Source organism: Pongo pygmaeus, chromosome 12 (assembly GCF_028885625.2).
Source record: "Pongo pygmaeus isolate AG05252 chromosome 12, NHGRI_mPonPyg2-v2.0_pri, whole genome shotgun sequence".
NCBI classification, from domain to species: Eukaryota; Metazoa; Chordata; class Mammalia; order Primates; family Hominidae; genus Pongo; species Pongo pygmaeus.
Genome location: NC_072385.2, coordinates 60,110,792 through 60,132,503, shown reverse-complemented (window position 1 = coordinate 60,132,503; position 21,712 = coordinate 60,110,792). Strand labels below are relative to the sequence as shown.

Below are 21,712 nucleotides of genomic sequence, written 5' to 3'. Positions count from 1 at the left end.
AATACATCTGTATACGATAAATCCCAAAGATGTATCTCAAACTTTTACTTCTCCCTCAAAATTTGTTTGTATTTGTCAGAATGCTTATATGTTGTCCCTCCCCACATCTGTCAAAAATTAATTAGAGATTTGTTGGCCTTTTTATATTGATTTAAAAGGTATAACACAAAGAATATTTGATGATTGAAATGTAGCAAGAAAATACATAATGCAGAAAGTTAAAAAAGGTTGAACAGAGGTTATTTTAAAAATTCTGTTTATAATGGGAAATTATAAGAATATGTTTGCATAGGAGAGGAATGATTCAGTAATGAGAGAAAAATGGGTGAAGGAAAGTGGGAGAATCACATAGGAAGGAAATCACTGAAAAAAATTGGAATGAGATGGGAAGGCCTTTGAGAGGCAGAGTGACTTTTTTTTATTTTCAAGTCATAAGATAGAAATCTGGTAATGGGGATTGTAGATCTGGTGGTTGAAGACAAGGGAGTTCCTCTCTCCTGCTGTACACTTATTGAAGGTCATCAGTTGAAAATTAGGAGCGTTCAATAGTTCTGAGGAGGGAAGGTATGAAATCTCAACTCACCAGGAAAACGTAGTAGGATTTCCAGGCAATACTGAGTGCCCTTCAGGTTTAGTGACATCAATTTGAAGAAAAGCCAGTCAGTTTGGGAGTGTGATTTCTCCAGCAACGTGCTGCTGATTGGATTCACGCAAGGAGACGGTTCCATCAGTGTTAGCTTTTGCTGAGCAAATAGGATAATGGGAGAAAAACACAAGAAAGTTAAGGGTGTTTGCAAGGCAGTGATTATAAGGATGGCTCTGAACTCTCAGAGGGGCAGAGAAGGAAATACAGATAAGAAAGGAATGAAGAAAAGTTTAAATGTGGTAGGATAGTTGTCTCCATGAAGTTAAAAAATTATTGCAGTGGAGGAACTAGAGAGTAAGTGATCTGTGGAGGTCAGAGGATGGCCAGGAAGACTAATGGGTACATCTTTCACTATTAGGGAGGAGTGAACTGTGGGATACAGGCTCAAACCATGGTCAGAGAGGCTAAGAGATGAGTCAGGGGACCAGTGATTTTTGCTTTAGTGAGTCACAAAATGATTGGAATTCTCCTGCTTTAAAACGTTTTGTTGGCTCACTAACCTGTCCCCTAGAGAATGGAGTGCCCTCAAAAGAAAAAATGTAAAATTAATCATTCTCATATTCCTTTTATTTTCAAGTATCAGAAAGGTGAAAAGCATGTTTCCAGTAGCAATTTGATGTTATAGATCTGATTAATTTATTCAGTGTAGAGGGGATTGCGGTATTTTGCAATGTCAAAAATCTGCTATTCCATAAGTGTAGTGTTAATATTTTAGAATATTTCTCTCCACATTTTTTTCTTTGCAGGTATTTGTATAACTGATATTATGTAGTGGATAGTGGGTATCTTTTTTCTTAAACTTACTATATGAACATTTTATTAATGAATTTTAAATATCGGAAATGTCTCTTCAAAGACAAAAGTCGTGTTGGAAAATGTTTGCGAAAATATTTGTAAATTGTAATACATCTTCTTTTTATGGATTCTGGACCACCTGGGAATTAAAAGATACCTATATTCTCTTAGAAACATTTGAGTTGATCAAGAAAGAAGAGTCCAGTAGTGGAATACTTACAAAATAATGAAAATACATTATATATCTAAAGTTGCTGTCAATATAATGCCACTTTCTCATGTTTTTATTTAAATAAATAAAGCAAATTGAATGAATTAATTATTTAACCAAAGATTTTACATAAAGACTGAAAAACTTGTAATCCCAGCACTTTGGGAGGCCAAGACGGGAATCGCTTGAGTCTAGGAGTTCCAGACCAGCCTGGGCAACATAGTGAGACCCCTCCCTGTCTCTACAAAAATTTTTAAAAAATTAACTGAGTGCCTGCCAGTAGTCCCAGCTACTCAGGATACTGAGGATGACAGGATCACTTGAGCCTGGAGGCAGAGATTGCAGTGAGCTGAGATTGTGCCACTGTATTCTGGCCTGGTTGACATAGCAAAAGCCTGTCTCACACACACAAAAAAAGAAAAATTGCAAATAGAGGAAACATGGTAAAGAGAAAAACAAGTTATAAAATATAATACAGTTGTATAATAAAAAAGTTGTTAAATTCAAGAAATAGAGAAAAAATAGATATATTCCTAGTAAATAGAGTTCCTAGTAAATAGAGTTAAGAAAAAAATCTCAATGAAATAGACTTTCTACAAAACTATCAGTATTTTATAGAGGTAGACTAGGATTACTAAGGAGGAAATTGAGAAAGTTATGATAGTACCAGCTATCAAAAAGATTTTTGGAACTAATAGATTCGCTGATAAATCTTTTAAATTTTTAAAGAAAATTGAAGTTGCTTAAATAAATACAGAACAACATTATGAAACAAGAAAATGAGGGCATTCTAAAATACTGATTAATCTTAGTTGTGACCATATATGTGTGAAAATGTTAAAGAATATGCTAGCAAACATTTAAACGTCTGATCTACCACTACTGTGTAAGAAATGTGAACATGTTTCAATATAAAGAAATTTATTGACTTGGGAGGCTGAGGTGGGAGGATCAAGTGCTTTAGCCCAGAGTTTGAGTCCAGCCTGGGCAACATAGAAAGAACCTGTTTAAAAAAAAAATCGTTGCTATCCTTTATCAGGTTTAATTGGGGAAAATGATGCTATAACATAGTTTGAGCTAATTTAGTGTTCATTTCTAATCAAATTATTTGAAAATGAAAATACTTTCATATCATGATAGAATATACTTAATTATTAACTAATATTAAATTCAAAAGGAAAATGCCTTTTAAACTTGTCACCATTAGTATTTAATTCGACTTTAATTCAGCATTGTTATTTAGTGTGATCTGTAGATTGGTGCCAATTCATGATTTGCTTGTTACTGGTCTGTCAAGAGGTAAGTACAGAAATTGAGAGGAAGTGTTTAGAAACTTTTATAGTAGTTGGATAGAGTAATTTTATCTTTTTTTAGACCTAGAAATCAAACATTTGGGCTTGTGTTTTATATCTTGGGCTTATAGTAAGACTTTTAAATTTCATTTTTCTAGTTATTTTTACTGGTTTTAAAAATTAGCTTATTTCTCATTAATTTTTGTTAGCATTTTAGTAAAGTGTCAGTGTGTGATGAATTGGAAGTAGGAAAAACTGGTTCTTCCCTATAGGTAGTTTGAGAAGCAGTTCTCTGGATCTTGCCACTAATTTAAGAGTAAATATTTGAAGGAGACAAATGTATCACATTCATGGGTGATATGATAATGTTATATATACTGAGAAGAGCCAGGGATCGTTTAGAAACTAGTAGAGCTAATAAAAATTCAGTCAAGTGAATTCCAAACCTAAAGCTGAAGTGAATGCTTCAGCTTTAGGTTTGGAATATTTTTTTTAGTTTTATTATTATCAAGTTGTAAAACATTATGTAGAGCCAAATTTATTGATTTAATGATGAGAACTAACAAAAAAATATAGTGGAAATGCCAGTGATTCTTCCACACTTCAAGAGATGTGTAGTAGGACCCATGAATCGGCCCAGCCCTTGCGTGCACCAAGTTTGGCCCCTCTACTGTCACCGCCATGAAGAAAGTGGCTCAACAGCTCTGGCTGAAGTCCGGGCTCAACCGTGTAAAAATTTCCCAGGCAGCTGCAGACTTGAAACAATTCTGTCTGCAGATTGCTTAACATGACTCTCTGCTGACTGGAGTATCTTCAAGTACAAATTCCTTCAGACCCCCGAAAGTCTGTTCCTTTTTGTAGTAAAATGAATCTTTCAAAGGTTTCCCAAGCCACTTCTCATGATACAGTGAATATTCAAAAGAGTGCTACATTTGAAGTCTGTACAAAAGCTTATCCCTGGAACACATGTGCCATAATATACAAACTTCTACTTTTGTCAGTCCTTAATATCTATCTCTCTGAATTTTCATGAATTTTTATTTCACAAGGGTAATTGTTTTATATACACTGGCAGCGGCGTACAATAAAACTTAGTATAAAAGATTTTTTTGCATAAAAAAAGAGATATGTAGTAATGGGAAGAGGTCTAAAATGTAGTTAATATTGTGAGAAACAACAGCTTTACATTTTCTATACTTTGATGAGAATGTCATTAAATAGGAAGCTATATAATACATGAGTAGACATTTTAATCTAAATATTAATATGTATGGTAACTCAGTTAATGACTTAGCATGTTTTCCTTTAAAATTTTTCTAGAAAACAGAATCTTGGCATTGTCTTCCTCAAGAAATGGACTCTTCCCAAACCTTGGATACATCCCAGACCAGGTTTAATGTGAGAACGGAAGATACCGAAGTGACAGACTTCCCCTCTCTGGAGGAGGGTATATTGACGCAATCAGAAAATCAAGTAAAGGAACCCAACAGAGATCTCTTCTGTTCTCCATTGCTAGGTAATGCCTCTTTATTTTAACCAGTAGCAATAGCTCACATTTGTAAGTTTTGCGGGGACTGCAAGTCTTGTAACTTTACCCTTTTTGAGTTAAGGAGCTCTGTAGAGATCTACTCAGAGGGATTAGCTTATTTCTTTTTTGTTTGTTTGTTTGTTTTTTACTGGCTAGCTGATCTAATTATATTGTGTGCAGTTGCCTCTCATTTTATCACATCCCGTTGCTCACAGAAGGCAGAAAGGTGATAACTGTCTACTGTGTGTGCCTCCTCAGTCTTGAATTTGCAGAGTTTTTGGGATGAATAATATACTTCAGTTATCTCAGCAATGGAGACTCCATGATCCCCCCCAAAAAACAAAAAACAAATGTTCATATTTACCTTTTTGATTTTTAGAATTAATTAAGTCATATGTTATTATCTTAGCTTTCAAACCAAAAATTGAGGTAAAGAGGTTGAGTGGCTTGTCTGAGGTAGATCTTGCTGCTTTCCTCTGTTTAGTATGGAACTGATTTATTAGCTCTTTATAAAAGATAAACTTTAAGTACTTTTAAAATCATTAAGGGATTCAATTATGAAGATGGTTTTATAGTTTTGTAGAGAAGCATGAATAGGACTTAATTCAACAAGTTCTTTGCCAACATAAACTAAGGCTATCCAAATCAAGGTATTAGTGCCAGCGTATTCTATGATGTGGATTATTAAAGTCAATTTTAGGTCCACATTTTAAGAAAGAGGTTGACAAAATTAGAGTACCTTTGTGGGAGGAGATGACTATCTTTTGATAGACAAAAGAGAAGACTTTGCTATGGTCAAATATTTGAGGGGCTGTTATGCTAAAAAGGAAGCAACTTATTTTTTATTCATTCATGTAACAAATATCTAAGTGCCTCCTATGTGTTTGATGCTAGGGATATATAGATGAAAGCTACCTCCTCTTCTGGGAAGGCAATCCAGTAAACAGAAAATAACAGTACCATGGGATTTGTATTATAATGCTGTAGAGCAGGAGTCTGCAAACTATATCTTACAGGCCAAGTCTTGATTTTGTACTGTCCATGTGCTAAGAATAATTTTTGCATTTTTAAAGGATTGTAAAAACAAACAACAGTAGTATGTATGACCAACAAAATCGAAAATATTTACCATCTGACCCTTTATAAAAAAAGTTTGCTAATTCCTAGAGTTTAAAACGAATACATAACTTAAAGGGAAGCTGTTTTTCAAATTGATGTAAAAAAGAACTTTCTGATAGAGCCATTTAACAGTAAAAAAGGCTATATAACAATGACAAAAAGTGAGCTTCATGTCACTGCAAAATGTCTAGCAAAATTCTGTATTAGGATTTTAGCACTGGGGAGGAGGTTGTACTTTGTGACCTAAAATGTTTTCTAATGTAAAGTTTTATAACTCTGGCTTCTCATTTACTATAGATAGGGCAGAACATTTTAAATTATTGGAGTAGATTCCTGGATCTGATAGGCAGAGGAAATTTTATCATTGCTGTTTTGTTATGCATAAGTACTAACATTGTGATAAATAGGCTCTCGCCAATGGCAAATGTCATTGATGATGGCTGGTGCCAGCATGGTTAGATACCTCAAAAAAGAGGGATGCAAGCCAGTAACAGATATCCATACTTGAGGAAACAAGAAGCAGTTGAAAGCTGTAAGAAAAAGGCATGGCAAGTAAAATACACCACCTTCCCATCACACACACACAGATATTGTACACTTGAGAATCATTAACTCTTCAGTTTTGGCCTGCTCCTTTAGCAAATACATTTTCCGATTTACCTGATTTAACTGTCCAACTCCACCCTGAGATATTCTTAAATATTTAAGGAGATGCTGAAATGCTGCTTATAACTCACTTGTTACTTACTATTCCTTACTTATACCTAAATAGCTATTTTAGGTACTGAGGATTTCTGTAGGTTCTGAAACCTGGTTAGGGTTAACTCTAATTTTTTTTTTTGAGAAAAGACTGTCAGGTTCTTTAAATACTCAGCCTACAGTTAACTGGAAATAGTAAATTTGCTTTACTTGCCCAAAGGTCCCCCTTGTAGCATTAGCTCTAGTGTATTTGGGGACTTTGTTAAAAACTCTTCATGAGTTTTAGAGGGGTGAAGGACTGTTACGGAGGTTTAAGACTGCTTCTCTATGCCAAGACCAAAGACGAACTGTACCAATTGTTCCTTGGTGGCAAAGGTTATTGTTATATATCAGTTTCTCATTTTTAATTAATTCATTCAGTAAATAAATAACTCTCTTTTGAGTACCTATTAAGTGTAGCAGGTACTTTGCTAGGCACTGAGGATATAGCTATGGATAAAGTAGACACAGAGTTGACAATTTAGATGGGAAGTGGATAGACTAAAGATTAAAACAAGAGGGTGATTAATTATATGGAAGGTATGCAGGGTATATAAGCAGTGACAGTGTGTGTTTTGACTAAGTAAAGGACAGATGACAACATGGTGAGCTCTGTGAACTCTAGATTTGCAGTAATTTCAGGGGGAACAGTAGTGTGAGAGAGGAGTCCTCACTTTGTACACAGTGTTACAGGCATTCTGAAATCAAGAAAGTATACTGATTAAAATAAGAATGATTTAAGTCAACATTCAGGAAATCACAAGAATTTTTTTTTTTTTTTTCATTAAAGCAGCAGTTCAAACTTTTTGGGTAACAGGATTCTTTTACACTTTTAAAAATCACTGACAACTCCAAAGAGCTTTTGTTTATTTGGGTTATTGTTATTTCCCACATTAGAAATGAAAACTGAAACATTTAAAATGTATTTATTAATTCATTGAAAAAGTACATATTTTATAAAAAATAACTTTTCCAATACAAAAATGTTTAGAAGTATGGCCATGTTTTACTTAAACAATTCTATAATGTCTGACATAATAGAAGATAGCAAGACTCTCATGTCTGTTTCTGTATTCAATCTGTTGCTGTATCATACATTCTGTAGCTTCTGGAAAATGTCACTGTATTTTTTTGAGAGAATGGGAGTGAATAAGGCATATGATATCTTAATATTATTTTGAATAAAATTTTGACACTAGGTACCCCCTAAGAGTGTCTTAGGGCCCAGGAGCTCCTGTGCTATGCTTTGACATAACGGGTGTAGTCTGTATTATGTAAGATGGGAAGAAACACTCATAATAGTTAAGAGCGTTTGCTAAAAGTTGAAATGCTTGGGTTCAAATCTCACTCTGGCATTTCAGCTACTTGAATGTGGACGAGTTACTTAATGCTTTGTAAGTTTTGTAATCATGTTTCCTCACCTATAAGATATATATAATAATACCTATCTTTCAAGGTTGTCATGAGGATTAAATGAAATATTGTGTGTTAAGCACCTGGACCTTGTCAGACTCTCAATAAATGGTAGCTGCTACTGCTGTTGCTTTTATATTATTATTCTAATGCTTGTAGAATTCTCCATATGGCAGCATATGTAGGTGCTTTAAAGTATTATATACGTAACTAAATAATCAATTTTCAGCATTACTCAGCATTTAATATTTGAAACTTTACAGTCATACAAGATAGCTTTGCTTCTCCTGATTTGCCTTTGCTGACCTGTTTGACACAAGACCAAGAATTTGCTCCTGATTCTTTATTTCATCAAAGTGAACTAAGTTTTGCACCTCTGAGGTAGGATGATTTATTTGCATGTAACCTTTCTCATTTCTTGTTCTATGTTGTTACTAATATTGGTGACTTCAGGCTAAGGTGGGACTTTGAGGTGGGGCTTAGATACTCTTAGGACACACTCTGAAGGTAACAAAGTCCTGTACTAAGACTTGATGCATATTAATTTGGCAGAGTAACATATGCGTAGAGATGAACCAGATGACAGTAGTTTATTTAAAAATAATTCCTAATATATTCAGGCATTTCAGGCATATTTTAATTTAGAAGACACACTGGATTTTCCTTCTTATAAACCTCCCCATCTGCTGCCTATCATCTCTCTCCTCCCTCTCACCCTTATTCTGCAAAAAGCATTTATTTCTTGTCCACTAACTTGTTTGGCACTCTCCTTTTGTTCAGCTGTTACTGAATGAGACTAGTTAGCTCTCCTTACCTTACAGGAGGTGTCAATATGAAGTAAGAAGATTTTTATGAGCAGACATATCCAAATTAACAGATACTCCAAATTCATGTCCTTTAGAATAGTCATAATGGGAGAAAAGTCTGGAATTTTCAAAACATATTTGGAATTATTCAAGAATATGTTTTCTTCTTTTAGAACTGAAAAGAAAACCCACCTTAAATTAAAAACTATAGATGTTTAGAAAGTAAAAAGTAACCTCTGTCCTTATACTATATATTTACCTTATATCACTTTTATGAAAAGTGATCTGTACACATTAGATCATCAACTAATGATTAAGTTACTGTTATGTTTTTGGGAATAGATCACTTCTTGAGTGGTTTCTTTCTCTTTCTCTTTTTGTTTGTTTGCTTTTTTTTTTCAGATGGAGTCTTGCTCTGTTGCCCAGGCTGGAGTGCAGTGGTGCTATCATGGCTCACTGTGACCTCTAACTTCTGGGCTCAAGCAATCCTCCTGCCTTAGCCTCCACAGTAGCTAGTACTACAAGCATGTGCCACCATGCCCAGCCAATTTTTAATTTTTTTGTAGAGATAGGGTCTTGCCATATTGCCAAGGCTTGTCTTGAACTCCTGGCTTTAGGTGATCCTCCTGCCTCAGCCTCCCAAAGTGCTAGGATCATAGGTGTGAGCCACTGTGCCTTGCCTTGCATGGTTTCAAGAGCATAATAAATGACGACTAGTAAAAAAGTTAATGCAGGTTAAATGAAAAATCATGGTAGGCATCATTATGAAAATCACATTCTGTGTCTATTGTTTTAGGAGAAGTCTGAGATAATATCAGGGTTATAGGGTGGTAGTTCACCTTTTGGTTACAAAGAATTTGCTTTGTTCAGTCATGAGCCATCTTAAAAGAGTCTGAAATTAGGAGAGCTGTGTTTTTCAATACACTTTTCGAATAAACGATTTCAGTGACATATGTATTTTTGTTAGTACTTAAAAATTAAATGTTTTTAATGTATTATTTATTTATTTATTTTTAACTATATATTTTCAGGGGAATTCCTGATAAGTCTGAAGATACTGAATGGTCTTCTCGACCATCGGAAGTTAGTGAAGCTTTATTCCAGGCTACTGCAGAAGTAGCTTCAGACTTAGCAAGCAGTTGCTTCAGTGTATCTCAGCACCCGCTTATAGGCAGCACAGCTGTTGGGTCTCAGTGCCCTTTTTTACCTTCTGAACAAGGGAATAATGAAGAGACTATTTCATCTGTTGATGAACTGAAAACTCCCAAAGACTGTGATAGTTATGATGATCTTTGTTCATATATGTCATGGAAGACACGAAAAGATACACAGCGGCCTGAAAACAATTTAGCTGATAAAGATCAAGTTTCAGTTGCAACTTCATCTGACATAACTGATGAAAACATAGCTACTACAAGAAGTGACCATTTTGATGCTGCTTGTTCATATGGGCAGTATTGGACACAGGAAGATTCATCTAAGCAGGCAGAAACATATTTAACCAGTAAGTACCCTGATTCTTTTTCAGATTCATCTGACACAATTGATAAAAATAAAATTCCCAAGGGAAGTAACAATTTTAGTGTCCCCTTTTCCTATGTGCCATGGAACAAAGAGGGAACTTTGCACCACCCAGAAACGTGTGTAATCCGTAAGGACTGTGTTTCCTTTCCACGTGAAGTTGCTGCTCATCATCATCATAAAATGTCATATTCTTTCTTGTGTTGTTTGTTGGACAGAAGAGGAAAAGGGATTCCCTTGACTTCTGATAGTCATTATTTTGAGAATGTTTATTTAAGGGCTCCAGCTGAGATTGAGGTGGAACAAAAGATGGATTCTTTGGAGGGTTATGAAAGAAATGAAGAAGGTTTACAGAAAGAATCATCTCAATGTTTTGAACTAACGGAGACTAGAAATAATTTAGTATCTTTAGAAGTGCAACTCAGATTCTTAGAAATACAGCATATTAGGAATGTTATAGCTCCTGATAATTCTGTAAAAGTTTCAGAAGCACATGTACTCTCCAGGGGACATGATACCTCTAAAATGGAGGCTTCTGGTGGTCTTCTTCAGACTGTTATATCCAACTTGGATGAGACATCAGAACAACTGTATTTTCAAGAGGAAAGAAACCAAAAGGAAACTTCTCTTTTTGGTGAGAAAAATATTGATGCTACTGAAAATATAGCCTTTGAGGCAGTTATTGCCTCTATTGAGCCTTCTAAGAAAGAGAGTACAGTAAATGAAATCCAAGCTGACATCAATAAATATTTAACAGATGACAGCCGAGAGAGAGCCAAAAAATCCAGATCTTTCTCCATTAAATTATAATGATGAAAACTCTTTATTTGATAGGCTTAAACATCCATGCTATCAGTCTACTCCTGGGGTGTTTGAACCAGCAGCCTCAAAACCATTGTTGCATAAAAAGGGTGATAATGATAGCTTCCTATACTGGCATCCAAATTTAAAATCACCCGCTAATGCTCTTCAGGAAATGTTTGTTAAGCCACTTTGTGTTATTCCAGAGCTTAAGTCATCTGCTTCTTTGAGTGAAAAATCTTACAACCAGGCTGTTGGTCTTGGCAAAACACAGTCAGCTTTATTTCAGTGTGATATAAGCAATGAACCATTTCTTCCCTTTGGGAAGATAAAGTCTGTTCCTTCTCTTGACCTTGCAGAGAAGGTAGGAACTTCAGATGTTATTTATCATGTGAAAGTATTAACTTAAGATTCTTTGGTTTTATAAGATTTAAAGCAGCCAACCTTTGAAGAAGTTGCAGATTACTCAAACTTTAATTTGGGTAAGGAAGTTAACTGTAGAAATGCCATTAAAGGTCCACCTGCAGCTGTAGGAAGCAGCTTTTCAGCAAACTTGGTGGCATGTGATGCAAAGTCACAAGGTGCTTTTACCATTGACCAGTGATGCATCATTAATTGCAGTCACCCAAGAGACATTGCTGAAAGCTGATATAGGCCAAGGTGAAATTCCTTGGTCTGTGGGAGCTGAGCCTGGTTTTACTATACATACAATTATGCAAAATGACTCCTGTTTTGTAGAGGGCCTGCAGGGGAAGGCTGAGTCTGACGTCATTACTCTGGATGGCCTAAATGAAAACGCTGTTGTATGCAGTGAAAGAGTTGCTGAACTACAAAGAAAGGTGAGACACAATAAAATGATAGTTGTAAGAAACATGGCCTTTTTCATTATTGTTTCAGGAAATGGTATTGTTTGTTTTTATTTTGCTTTTTACTGTTTCCTGGGTACATGACCAATGTCATTTGACTGGTGAGTACATTGAGCTAGCAGTTTTAGAGAAATTTCATGATGATCTAGAGATGCATGACAGCTCCCTGCACTGGCAGCCTACTTTACAACTACCATCTGAGAAGGAAAGCAATTTTGAAAAGCCTGTAAGTTTTTCTATTTGACATTTTTTTCTGGGTGGGGAGAGGAATATTTTATTTGAAAAATTTTCAAATTTTATTTGAAAATATTTTATTTGAAAAATTATATCCTTTAGTACCAGCTTGTAACTTGTACCTGTTCTTTATCTGATATCCGGGAATATTTTCCATTAGAGGTTGGTATAAAAGAAATGTTTATGTTTCGTAGACTGTATGACTTAGTTCTGTGGTGTCTTGGAAAAGGCCATGCCATGGGGCTCCAGGCCTTTCATATTGAGGCAGCCTAACTCTTTCTAGTTGTGCCAGCAAGAGTCTTTAGACAGTGTTAAGATTAGGCTTATTCATGGGAACATTCAAAAGCTTGTACTTTGAATGTTTCCCTCTGGTCTTCAATGCACAAGCCTTGAAACAGTCCCTGGAATATTTAAGTATTTCTGTTTAGAAGCTCTTGAAAGACTTGACTTCAGAGATGTCTTGAAAATTATAAGACCCATGTTTGACCAGGAAGGATAATGAAGTGCTTAACGTCCAAACTGGCCAGTGTCTCTTCAAAGGGAAGTATCTCCTTCCCAAATGAGCAAAACACTAATGTGTATACATGCCTCTTCCCTCTCTCTATTTATATCATTATTACCATTGTGTGTGTGTACTAGAAACTGGCAACTCTAGGGTGTCATAAAAATTTTATGTCAGCCTTTTTTTTTTTTTAATTAAGTTCTGGGGCACATGTGCAGAACGTGCAGGTTTGTTACATAGGTATACATGTGCCATGGTGGTTTGCTGCACCCATCAACCTGTCATCTACATTAGGTATTTCTCCTAATGCTATCCCTCCCCTAATCCCCTACCCTGCGACGGGCCCTGGTGTGTGATGTTCCCCTCCCTGTGTCATTCTTTTATAGAAGGCTTTTATTTGCTTGGATCCTTGGATCCCTTGGCATTAATGTTCCTCTGGTCCCATGGAATAAATATCCTCTTTTGTTGTCTGGTACTGTAAGTCCCAAGGTGGGCCCTACTTCCTTGTGATATAGCCTTATATCCTGTTATTCATTAAATACAGTTAGATAAAATAGTGATGTACTTAATGTTACTTCTCTTTTCCTGTTTTCCTATGTATAAGATTGGTATGTTTTTGTAAAGCTCTGTTAGTTTGGGTTACAACCACATTTAGACCTTTAGGTTCAGATTGTTGGTAGAAAATGAACAAAGATATTATGATGAACTTTTATTTATAATTTATTACATTTATTAAAATTTTTTTAACAGAATTCTTCAGTATTCTAAACTAGGCATTCTTTAATTTTAATCTGATAACAGCGGGGATGAAAATGATAGTTAACACTTTGTGCTCAAGTACTATGCTAAGAGGTTACATGTATGTATCAATTCATTTTTGTCCTCTGTCAATCCTATCAAATAGAATTGTTAGAGATTATTATCATTCCTATTTTACAATTGACACTTAGAGGATTTAGGAACTTGCTCATAATTATTCAGCAATTAGGGGAACCAGTATTTGAAACTAACCATATCTATGTACTTAACCACCATACCATAAACTGTTCCCCCTCCCCCCACCTTTTAACTATTCTTGGTGAAACTAAGGTTAAGATTTTGCATTATTTTGGCAAGAGTAGAGGTTTTGAAGGAGATTGCCTAAAGTTGAGTTCAATAACAATGAGAAACAAAGTAACAACTTTTAAAGTGTTCTAAATTTTTAATACTACTTTTGTGGCTTACATCAACCTTTCATGTAGATAAAATGTATTTTAAAAATAAAGATATATAGGTTCAGTTAATGTGCAGAGACTAGCTTTGGCCACTGCTCCAAATTTTAATCTGTCCTTAAAATATAGCCTGAAATATTATTCTTTCAATCTAAGGAAGATGCTATCATTCCCTATATTGTCTTTAAGTTGTAGCTCTGTCTGTCTTAGTCTTAGATCTAGGAGTTATTTAATGTCAATATCAGAAAAGCAAGGAGCCACATGTGGTAGTACTTTTTCTGCATGGCTTAGCTTGCTTTCAGGGGCTTGCTTACCCCTTGGTTTCTTCCTTATGCTCCTCATCTGTGTCACGGAAGAGTCATTCATACTTACTTGGTTCACTTTTATATCTACTCATCATAAATGATTATTTGGGTATCTGCGTATGTATGATGCAGCTTGGAACTGTGAAAAGAACGTAGAGATTTTGAGTCAAAATCCAGTTCAGTTACTTTGTTAGCCTTGTGTCTTGAGCAAATGACTGTGGAGGATCACTTTCCTGATCTGCATAAGGAAATAGGAATAGTAATAATCAACCTCATACATCGTACTATTAAATGGGGTAAGTTATATAGCATTTATATAGTGCCTGGTTGGTTCTCTTCACTTTGCTGAAACTAGACTACTAGAGTCTCTGGTGGTTTCCTACTTTCTATCATTATTTTGTTTTTCTTTCTCCTTGTTCTTGGTAGCAGCACATAATTAATATGCTTTTTTTTTTTTTTTTTTTGAGACAGAGTTTCGCTCTTGTCATCCAGGCTGGAGTGCAATGGCACGATCTCAGCCCACTGCAACCTCCGTCTCGTGGGTTTAAGCAGTTCTCCTGCTGCAGCCTCCCAGGTAGCTGGGATTACAGGTGCCTGCCACCATGCCTGGCTAATTTTTTGTCTTTTTAGTAGAGATGGGGTTTCACCATATTGGACAGGCTAGTCTTGAACTCCTGACCTCAGGTGATCCACCTGCCTCAGTCTCCCAAAGTGCTGGGGTTACAGGCGTGAGCCACCATGCCTGGCCTAATATGCTGTTTTAGTACCTCTTGTTTTAGCCATTTAACTCTAAAAATTATTTAAGATTTAAGCCTTAGATTTCTTTTCTCTCCCCTTCATACCCCCCCACCTTTGGGGACCTAGTTGCCTGTCTCTGTGTGGATGGTTATCACCTGTTTTTATACCCTAATATTTGTCTGATTTATTTTGCCTGTTTTCTTGTGAACATTGTCATCACCCCAAATTCAACTTGCCCTATAGCAGAATAACTCATGTTTTTCCTAAAATTAGACTGACTTGTAGAGTTCCTGAGTTTTTATGAAAGGTATTAGTATTTTTCTGGTTTCTTGGTCATCTTTCATTCTTTCTTCATTATTGATTAAACATTGGGAAGATAAACTAATCTTGATTTCTTTTTCTCCTGGTTCTTTCCATTTTCAATTAGCAATGAAGATCTGCTGATTTCTTAAATAAATACTTCTCATATTTTTCATTTTACATTTTCTTTTGTATTACCTACTTTTTTTTTTTTTTTGAGATGGAATCTCCCACTGTCGCCCAGGCTGGAGTGCAGTGGTACGGTCTCAGCTCACTGCAAGCTCTGCCTCCCGGGTTCATGCCATTCTCCTGCCTCAGCCTCCTGGGTAGCTTGGACTACAGGTGCCCGCCCCCATGCCTGGCTAATTTTTTGTATTTTTAGTAGAGATGGGGTTTCACCATGTTAGCCAGGATGGTCTCGATCTCCTGACTTCGTGATCCGCCCGCCTCGGCTTCCCAAAGTGCTGGGATTACAGGCGTGAGCCACCGTGCCTGGCCGGTATTACCTACTTTAATAGTTCTATATTTTGAAACTTTAACATAATGAAATTTTTTTGACGTCAAGCTTGTAATAAAAATTTCTTTATTTCTGTGTTTGAAAGCTGTAGAAGAAAAACTGCTATAAACTATAAACACACACTCTCTCTCACAAGTGTCTATATATTATATATGGTCATGCCACATAATATTTCAGTTAATGACAGACTGCATATATGATGGTAGTCCCATAAGATTAAAATACTGTATTTTTACTGTACCTTTCCTATGTTTAGATATGTTTAGATACACAAATGCCATTGTGTTACAGTTGCCTACAGTATTTAGAACAGTAACGTGCTGATAGGTTTGTATCCTGGAAGCAGTAGGCTAGACCATATAGCCTAGGTGTGTAGTAGGCTACACAGTTGTAGGTTTGTGTAAGTCACTCTGTGATGTTTGCACAACAACAAAATTGCCTAACAGCACATTTCTCAGAACATATCCACATCATTAAGTGATGCATGACTGCATATTATATATATGCGTATATATTTATGTATATTTATGTGTATGTATATATGTGTATATATATAGGCTGTACTTCAAAGAAGTTTCCTGTAGGAGTGAGGTAATTGAAAACTAAGAACTTTGTGCCATGTGGAGAGCAGGGCTTCTTAGCAGCATTATCATCTTGAGTTGGATAATTCTTTGTTATGGTGGGAGGCGTGTTTTCTGCGTATTGTAGGATGTTTTGCAGCATCCATCCCTGGCCTCTATTCGCTAGATACTAGTAACATCCCCTCCCCTCACAAGTTATGACAGCAAAAAATGTTTCCAGGCATTGTCAAATGTTCCTTGATGGGTACAAAATCTTCACCAGTTGAAAAGTAGAGAAACCTGTTTGGGCAGTAGATGTAGATGTAGAAATAGATATGGAATATTCATTTCCACACTTCACACGGCTTCCTAAGACTGTTCATTACTACACAATGAAAAATTGATGAAAGAGGATAGAAAAATTCATGCTTATGTACATTTTTAGACTTCATCTTGAGAAGATGTGACTGAAAGAATCTTTTTAGGGAAATAAAGACAACCTAAAAATGATATATATTTTTATGTGAGGGTGCACTGTGAATTTGGTGAAAAGTTGTACATGTTTAGGTATTAATGTCGCCAATATTGGTTTCTAATTTCTCTTCTAGCAAGGACTTGTGACCTGATGAAACGTTAGGAACTTCTTTTTGAGCAGTTAACCTTTACTTCACTACCAATTTATAGTCTCCACTACTTTTGTTTTAAGAAGTTTGAGGACTTATGCTTGTTGGTAACTGATCACAGTTATAGTTCTTTGATACTCTCATTTTTCTTCTAAACATTTGTGAGTTTCTAGAAAATATTCCTGTTTTCTTTTTCTTTCTTACTCTTTCTTGCCCACAGTGCACCTGTCTACCTTAAAAAGAAATACCTGAGCTTGTCAAGAATAATCCCATGGTTCAAATTCTGCGATGATCATAAGGAGCAAACTTCTGAGTAACAGAACACTTCTAAGCATACTATCTATAATATTTTATATGGACAGATTTCTAAGCCCTCAGGATGATTTAGTCTTCTAGAGTTGACCCAACAAAATATGACCTATATATGAATTCAGAAGATTTGAGATTATGATCTTAAGTAACTAGTGTAACTTCTCAGTGTTCATCTTTGTAAAAATGAGGGATTATTTTTAGCAGATGAAGTTTGAAATTAATATCTTATTTTTTTCGTTTCTTCATAGGTGGGTCATTCTAATCTGGGCATTAATGAGTCTTTTTTCATTTTTATTGCCTTCATTTGTTCCACATAAGCCAACAAGAGAGTCGGAATATCACTCTTCAGATCTCAGAATGTTGAGAATGTCTCCTGACACTGTGCCAAAGGCTCCTAAACATTTAAAAGCAGGTACGTAGAAAAAGGAGATAGTAAATGTCCTACTTACGAATACCTTGTGAAAAAATATCTTGTTAGGTCGAATTTTTTATTTTTTAATATCTATAATAATTATACTTCAGATTAGATGTGTTTACAAATCCTGTCTTAGTCTCTTCAGACTGCTATTACAAAAATATCTTAGTACTTGAAGTGTGGCTTATAAACAACAGAAATTTGTTTCTTGCAGTTCTAGAGGCTGGTTCCAAGATCAAGTGCTGGGAGATTCAGTGTCTTGTGAGGGCCTGTTTGTCATAGATGACATGTTCCTCTGTGCCTTCCCGTGGTGGAAGGGGCAAGGGGTCTCTCTGGAGTCGTTTTTTATAATGGGCACTAATCCCAAACATGAGGCCCGTGTCCTCATGATCTAATTATTTTCCAAAAGCCTTACATCCTTAATTTCTTCACCTTGGGGATTAGGATTTCAACCTATACTTTTCAGGGGGGACACAAACATTCAGACCATCACAAATCCCCTGATCTTTTATTAGAGGAATCACTTGGTTTTTCATCACAATCTACATGACAGTGTTTAGAACTGAATTATGTGGAGGAGTCTGATGTTAGAATCTGTTTATTCCTTTGTGTGACTTGAAGGGAAAAAGGAATTGATTGAGTCCAAGATGACAAGAGTGTATGCAAATAAGTTTGTAGAGAGGAAATTGAGAGAAATCAATTTTGAGGTAAAAGCAAGATTATCTGCTGAGGGAGATGAGTAGTGGTGAAATTAGGTTAGAGGCTTTGAGGAGAGTGGTTTGGTGAAGACTTACAGTTTATGTTGAAGTGAATTTGAGATGGAGCTGACCAAGGGAAAGTAAAAGGATTGGAGGGCAATTCTGAGAAGTCAGCTCAGGTTAGTGATAATGATTTTATAATATTGTCAGCCTGTATAGAATCTCTGATTTGTTTTTCCTGCTAACACTCAGGAATGGAGATGATGAATTACAGTATTGATCCTTGGTTCAGGAATACATTGAATGGGTATGGTAGAAGGATAGCAGTCAAAGAGAGAAGAGTTGATCACCTATTGGTTTCAGCCTACATAGGGAAAGAGAAGCCAGAAGAGTTGTTATTCTAGGAGAAAATAAAAGGACCAGAGATTTATGAAGTTGATTAGATGAGGTGGGAATAAGTTACTGAGAGCACTAGAAGAATAGGTAATTTTGGTCAGATTGAATAAGTACATTTAAATGAGGATCAGTTTGAAGGGTGATGAAATCCATTAAATAGCCCTGGGATTGGATGGTAGAAATTGAATAAAAATTACTGGAGTAAATAAAATTTTGGGTCAGGTTCAGTGTCTTATGCTTGTAATCTCAGTACTTTGGGAGGCTGAGGTGGGAGGATCACTTGGAAGAGTTTGGAAAGGATTGGTATTGATTGTTTTTGAATAGAATTTACTGTGAAACTACCTGGGCTGTTTTTTGTAGGAAGTTTTAAAATTACTAATTTCATCTCTTTCCTTGCCATAAGTCTATTTAGATTTTATATTTTTCATGAATCAGCTTTTGCAATTTGTGCTTAAATAGAATTTGTCCATTTAGCTAGGCTGTTTACATATATCTGTTCATAATATTCCCATGTAATCTCTTTCATTTCAGTAAGGTTAGTTACAATGCCCTCTCTTTCATTCCTGATTTTAGTAACTTAAGTTTTCCCCTTCTTTTGTTCTCCCTTTGGTGAATCTAGTTAAATTTTGTCAATTTTGCTGATTTTTTCAAATAAACTGGTTTATTTTTTCTAATCTTTATTTTTCTTTTCTGATTTTTGTTTCATTTATTTTCATTCTAGTCATTATTTTTCCTTCCTTCCATTTGCGTTGGGTTTAGTTTGTGCTTTTATTCTGTTTTTTAAGGTGGACAGTTAGATTATTGATTTAAGCTCTTTCTTATTATTATTACAAGTATGTATACAAATTGATAAATTCCTAAGCACTGTGTTAGCTGCATGTCCTAAGTTTTGGTTTGTTATATTTTTGTTTTAGTTCATCTAAACTTATTTTCTAGTTTACATTGTGATTTTTCTACATTTACCATTTGGTTATGTAGGAATGTGTTGTTTAATTTCCTTCTGTTATTATGTTTCACCTGATTCAATTTTTGTTGGAAAACATACTTTGTATGATTTCTGTCTTTTTAAGTTTTATTGAGGCTTGTTTTATGTTTTAGCATGTAGTTTATTCTGTAGAATGTACAGTTTGTACTTGCGAAGAATGTGTATTCTGCTGTTGTTAGGTGGTGTGTTCTATAGATGTCTCTCAGCTCTAGTGGGTTTAGGTGTTCAAATCTTCTGTTTCCTTGTGGGCTTCTGACTAGCTGTTTTCTCCATTTTCAAAAGAAGGGTATTGAAGTCTTCAACTCTTTTTAATTGTCTATTTCTCCCTTTTTTTCTCTCAGATTTGCTTCACATATTTTGACATTATGATGTTAGATCCATATATGTTTATAATTGTTATATATTCCTGATGAATTGACCTTTTTTTGGAGACAGAGTCTTGTTCTGTTGCCCAGGCTGAAATGCAGTGGGTGGCTCACTGCAACCTCCGCCTTCTGGGTTCCAGCAACTCTCATGCCTCAGCCTTCTGAGTAGCTGGGACTATAGGCGTGTGCCACCATGCCTGACTAATTAGAATTGACCTTTTAATTGTTATAAATTGTTCCTCCTTATTTTGAGTAACTTTTTTTTTGTTTTAAACTCTGTTTTGTCTTAGGTTAGAATAGACACTTCAGCTCTTATGGTTGCTGTTTGTATGGTTTATCTTTTAAAATCCCTCTACTTTCAACCTATTTGTATTTTTTTAATAAAAGATGTATCTGCTGTAAAGAGCATATAGTTAAATCTTGAGTTTTTAATTTTAAAATTCGATCTAATTATTTTTGCCTTGTGATGTGATTATTTAATGTTTGCATTTAATGTAATTATTGATGTGATTGGATTCACATTTTCTGGCTTACATTTGGTTTTTCATGTGTCTTGTGTCTTTTCTCGGTTCCTCTTATTATTGCATGAAGTGAATATTTTCTAGTATGACACTTTCAGTTTAATTTTTAAAATGATTTTCTAGGTAGTTTTTTTTTAAGTTATATTCTTAGTAATTACTCGGGCTTATAATATTTATCTTATCAGAATATACTTCTGATTTAATTTATACTAACTTAATTTTAGTGTTATACAGAAACTTTACTCCCATATAGCTCTATTCCCTCTTTTTTTTTTTTGGTGCTATTATTGTTATACATACTACTCACACACATATATAAATGCCTTTAATTATTTTTTGTTTTTTGTGTTTTGTTTTTTTTAAGTCAGGGACTTGCTCTGTTGCCCAGGTTGGATTGCAGTGGCATGATCATAGCTCACTCTAACCTGAGCTCAAGTGATCCTCCTGCCTCAGCCTCCTCTGTCGTGAGGCCCACAGGTGTGTACCACTACACTGAGCTAATTTTTCAAAAAATTTTTTTGGTAGAGATGGGATCTCACTATGTTATTAGTCTTGAACTCCTGGGCTCAAGCAGTCCTCCCACCTTGGCCTCCCAAAGTGCTGGGATTACACGTGTGAGCCACCATGCCAGCCTGCTTTATATATTTTCAAATTGCTTTTAAAATCAGTTAACAGAATACAGGAAATGAAGCATGTCTTTTTGTAGTTACTGATGTAATTATTTTTACTAGCACTATTTGTTTTGTTATGAAAATGTTACTACTATCTGGTGTTACTTGTTTTTCAGCCTTTGGAACTTTCTATATTATTTCTTGTAAGGTGGATCTGCAAGTTCCCTGTTTTTGTGTATCTGGCGTGTTTTTATTTCATCTTTTTGAAAGATAGTTTTGCTGGGCTTGGAATTCTTGGTTGACAGTCTTTTTCTTTTCAGCACTTTGAATATGTCTCTTCACTATCTTCTGGCTTTCATAGTTTTGGATGAGAAGTCAGCTATTATCTTATTCATGTTCTCTTGTATGTAATTTGTTTTCTCTTGTTGCTTCCAAGATACACTCTTTGTCTTTCACTTTCAGTATCTTGATTATGATATGTCTCTCTGTCAATCTCTGTGTTTATTCTACTTTGAGCTCACTGAACTTGTCAGATGTATAGTTAATATCTTTTGTCTAATTTGGGAAGTTTTCAGCCATCATTTCTTTGAGGATTTTTTTCTGCTTCTTTCTCTTTTTTGCCCAGTTATCATCTCTTGCATCACAGTCCACATATATCAGCACCCCTAATCTTGTCTCACTGA

At 35.4% G+C, this 21,712-nt stretch overlaps 1 protein-coding gene and 1 pseudogene across 4 annotated transcripts in view; both read left to right on the top strand.

Annotated features, from left to right (window-relative positions):
- ALMS1 (ALMS1 centrosome and basal body associated protein) overlaps positions 1-21,712 on the top strand; it is a 224,466-nt gene that overhangs the window by 31,824 nt on the left and 170,930 nt on the right. For 3 of the 4 annotated variants that reach the window (XM_054473537.2, XM_054473532.2, XM_054473546.2), the window contains 5 exons: positions 4,265-4,460; positions 8,006-8,123; positions 9,580-10,052; positions 11,609-11,709; positions 17,357-17,450. In XM_054473537.2, coding sequence (XP_054329512.1) covers positions 4,265-4,460; positions 8,006-8,123; positions 9,580-10,052; positions 11,609-11,709; positions 17,357-17,450 — 982 coding nt within the window. Of the gene's footprint in view, positions 1-4,264; positions 4,461-8,005; positions 8,124-9,579; positions 10,053-11,608; positions 11,710-17,286; positions 17,451-21,712 lie in introns of those variants that run through there. The other variant, XM_054473564.2, reaches the window with a different exon arrangement.
- LOC129030742 (guanine nucleotide-binding protein G(I)/G(S)/G(O) subunit gamma-5-like) lies at positions 814-3,842 on the top strand (annotated as a pseudogene).